This window comes from Cebus imitator, unplaced genomic scaffold, assembly GCF_001604975.1.
Source record: "Cebus imitator isolate Cc_AM_T3 unplaced genomic scaffold, Cebus_imitator-1.0 Scaffold356, whole genome shotgun sequence".
In the NCBI taxonomy this organism is placed as follows: Eukaryota; Metazoa; Chordata; class Mammalia; order Primates; family Cebidae; genus Cebus; species Cebus imitator.
In genome coordinates this window covers 1,754,350-1,757,310 of record NW_016107671.1, presented here as the reverse complement: position 1 = coordinate 1,757,310, position 2,961 = coordinate 1,754,350, and the positions used below count along the sequence as shown (strand labels likewise).

The 2,961-nt window shown below is 39.4% G+C and overlaps 1 protein-coding gene across 9 annotated transcripts in view; it reads left to right on the top strand.

Annotated features, from left to right (window-relative positions):
- Positions 1-2,961, top strand: part of LOC108287841 (zinc finger protein 30 homolog) — a 24,901-nt gene that overhangs the window by 12,338 nt on the left and 9,602 nt on the right. For 6 of the 9 annotated variants that reach the window (XM_017506491.2, XM_037730687.1, XM_037730686.1 and 3 more), the window contains exons 3-4: positions 136-262; positions 1,519-1,617. In XM_017506491.2, the coding sequence (XP_017361980.1) occupies positions 136-262; positions 1,519-1,617 (226 nt within the window). Of the gene's footprint in view, positions 1-117; positions 263-1,518; positions 1,618-2,961 lie in introns of those variants that run through there. The other 3 variants (XM_017506493.2, XM_037730685.1, XM_037730684.1) reach the window with 3 other exon arrangements.

Genomic DNA, 2,961 nt, shown 5'->3' with positions numbered 1-2,961 from the left:
CCCCAAGCAATCTTCCTGCTTCAGCCTCCCAATGTGCTGGAATTAGAGGCATTGAGCCACTATACCCAGCCACCTCTTCCATCTTCAAAATATTTTCATTTATCTTACAAATAACACATGTGTTTATCATTTCAGGATTTGGTGATGTTCAGAGATGTGGCTGTAGACTTTTCTCAGGAAGAGTGGGAATGCCTGAATTCGTATCAGAGGAATTTGTACAGAGATGTGATATTAGAGAACTACAGCAACTTGGTGTCACTAGGTAAGCCTGTCTGTGTCAGATAACTTAGACATTCACAGGACTGAATTTTTGGGCTGTCTTTCTGAAAACTAGCTAAATATCTGCTTTGTGGTTTGACAGTAGGTACCACTATTAAGCACCTTCATCTTTCCCCATAGTTTGGTGACCTTTACATTTTTCTTTGACTTTTCTGTTTTTACTGCTCTTTAATGACAGCTGGGTGTAAATTCTTAGACACTCATGGCAAAACCATTGTCAAAGAAATCTGATTTCATACCGCTATAGATGGTCTATGTTATTCATGAACTCATTTACAGTGAGAATGAGAAGACAGAGGTGTCTGGCTTTACATAGCTGTTAAAAGAGCTTTTACAATGTATGTGATATTGGGTTGAATGGACAGTTTGTTAAAACTTAAGTGGACAGTATTCGATTTCCTACAACATGCTTATTTACTTATTTATTTATTTACTGAGATGGAGTCTTGCTCTGTTGCCAATCTGGAGTACAGTGGCGTGATCTCAGCTCACTGCAACCTCTGCCTCCCAGGTTCAAGTGATTCTCCTGCCTCAGCCTCCCAAGGAGCTGGGACTATAGGTGTGTGCCACCACACCCAGCTAATTTTTCTATTTTAGTAGAGATGGGATTTCACCATGTTGGCCAGGATGGTCTCAATCTTTTGACCTTGTGATCTGCCCATCTTGGCCTCTCAAAGTGCTGGGATTACAGGCATGAGCCACCACACCCGGCCAACAGACATATTTTAACTGCTTATGATTAAGTTTAAAATACACGAATTTGCATGTAACGGCATGCATATTTTGACAAGAAACTTATTTTCCAGTTAGTAAAATAATATTTAAAAAATAGCGAATGTAGTGCCTCATGAACGTATATAATGGTTAACATGTACCAGACACTCATCTAAACACTTACATTAAATCAAATCTCACAACAATGCTATGTGTGCACATTACTGTTATCCTCTTTTTGCATCTGAGAAAACTGAGGCACAGAGGGGTTGAATTATTTGCTCTACTGACATAGGAAAGAGAGGCAGGATTTGAAACAAGTGCTTTCAACTATTCTTTTCTCTCAAGAGACAGAGCCTGTGTAAGTTTAAATTAAAATAAGAGCGGGTCCCTACTTGTCTGTTCTTGTTTTTCCTTGTGATCCTAAAGTAACTCTATACTATGAATGTTTTTCAATTCTGATAGTCACCTTTGGTTTGAAGTCTTAAATGAGTTCTTTATTATGTTCTGTTATTTGCTTTTAAGCAGGATGTTCCATTTCTAAACCAGATGTGATCACCCTATTGGAACAAGGGAAAGAGCCTTGGTTGGTTGTGAGGGATGAGAAGAGAAGATGGAGCCTAGGTAAGTGTTGATCAGTCAGAGGTCTGTAAGGGGTGTGTCTCCTCCCCAAACAGCAGGTCTGGCCAGCCATTGTGGCATGGCCAGACCTGCTGTTTGGGGAGGAGACACACCCCTTAGATGTTGATTGTGAAGAAGAGACCTGAAACTTGGGAAGAAAATTTAGATCTTCTCAGCATTACCCACCAAAGAAATTTCATCCATACTTCCATTTATCACTTGTTTCTCTTCTGTCTTGTTTCCCTCCCTTTTCTTTCCTCTGTTTCAGTAGGGGAAAATTTCTTCCCTAGTGATTCCGTTTTACCTGTATTTTGGATCTAATCCCTTTCTAGCTCATCTTTTGTATTTTGACTTTTATGTATATATTTTTTTCATTGCCCTCTGTTCATGGAGTTTAAATTATAGTGAGGAATCTGCAGTAAACAAGTAAATAAATCAGTAAATGGATTACTAAAATATCCTCAAGTAATTGGGTATTATGAAGAAAAGTGAGTAAGGTAAGGATGTGGAGAATTATAATGAGTGAATGGAGTAATTTTAGATGGGGTTGTGGGAATTCACTGAGGGTGGTGGCAAAATATATTAAGGGAAAAATATTAGAGAAAGGTATAGAATATAGTCTCAAACCCTTTTAGAAGGCCCAAGTGTTTTTTCTGTAGTTCTTGGCTGAAGGCAGCCTGAATCCCCTTTACATTTAGTTTATAAGTAAAACCAATAGGGTATGTAGGGGAGTTTACCTAACTAACTTGTTTACTTCTACGGTCTTAAAACTAACCTTTGAGCTGGATGGCCCTCTCTGGGGAAGGTCAACCAGAGATATTACCCTCTAAAGGTGTTTGCTTTGGATATGGGAACCTGTCCTTAAATCTCATCACTCTACTGGTGTTGACTCAAGCCTTTGTCAATTAAACTTTACTCAAGAAATCCAAGTCTCTCTGGCTGGTAGGGGCCGGCTGTTGCAACTGTTTACAGCACTCTCCAGGGAGCCTGTAAGCAGCCACGGACCCTCAGCTGAACTGGCAAAGCAAAATATCTGTGTGTCAGTGTACTTTATTTATCCATCGTCAGGGTCTGCAGGGCAGATCCCTGCAGGTGGTGACCCCAACATGGGTTGGTCAGGGAAGAGGAGCCAATTTGAAGAGGCTCCAATTGGCCAGAGATGGGACTGTTTGAGCATCAATACATACAATGACTGCAGTGTGTTAACAATGCACAAAATACACTTAATTTTATGAATTATAAATGATACAGCAAATTATTCATCATTGGAAGTTACTAGAAACTAACATTTAAAAAGCATAAATTAAAAGGAAAAGAAGCATTTATCCTGCCTTTCTTTCTTAGAAG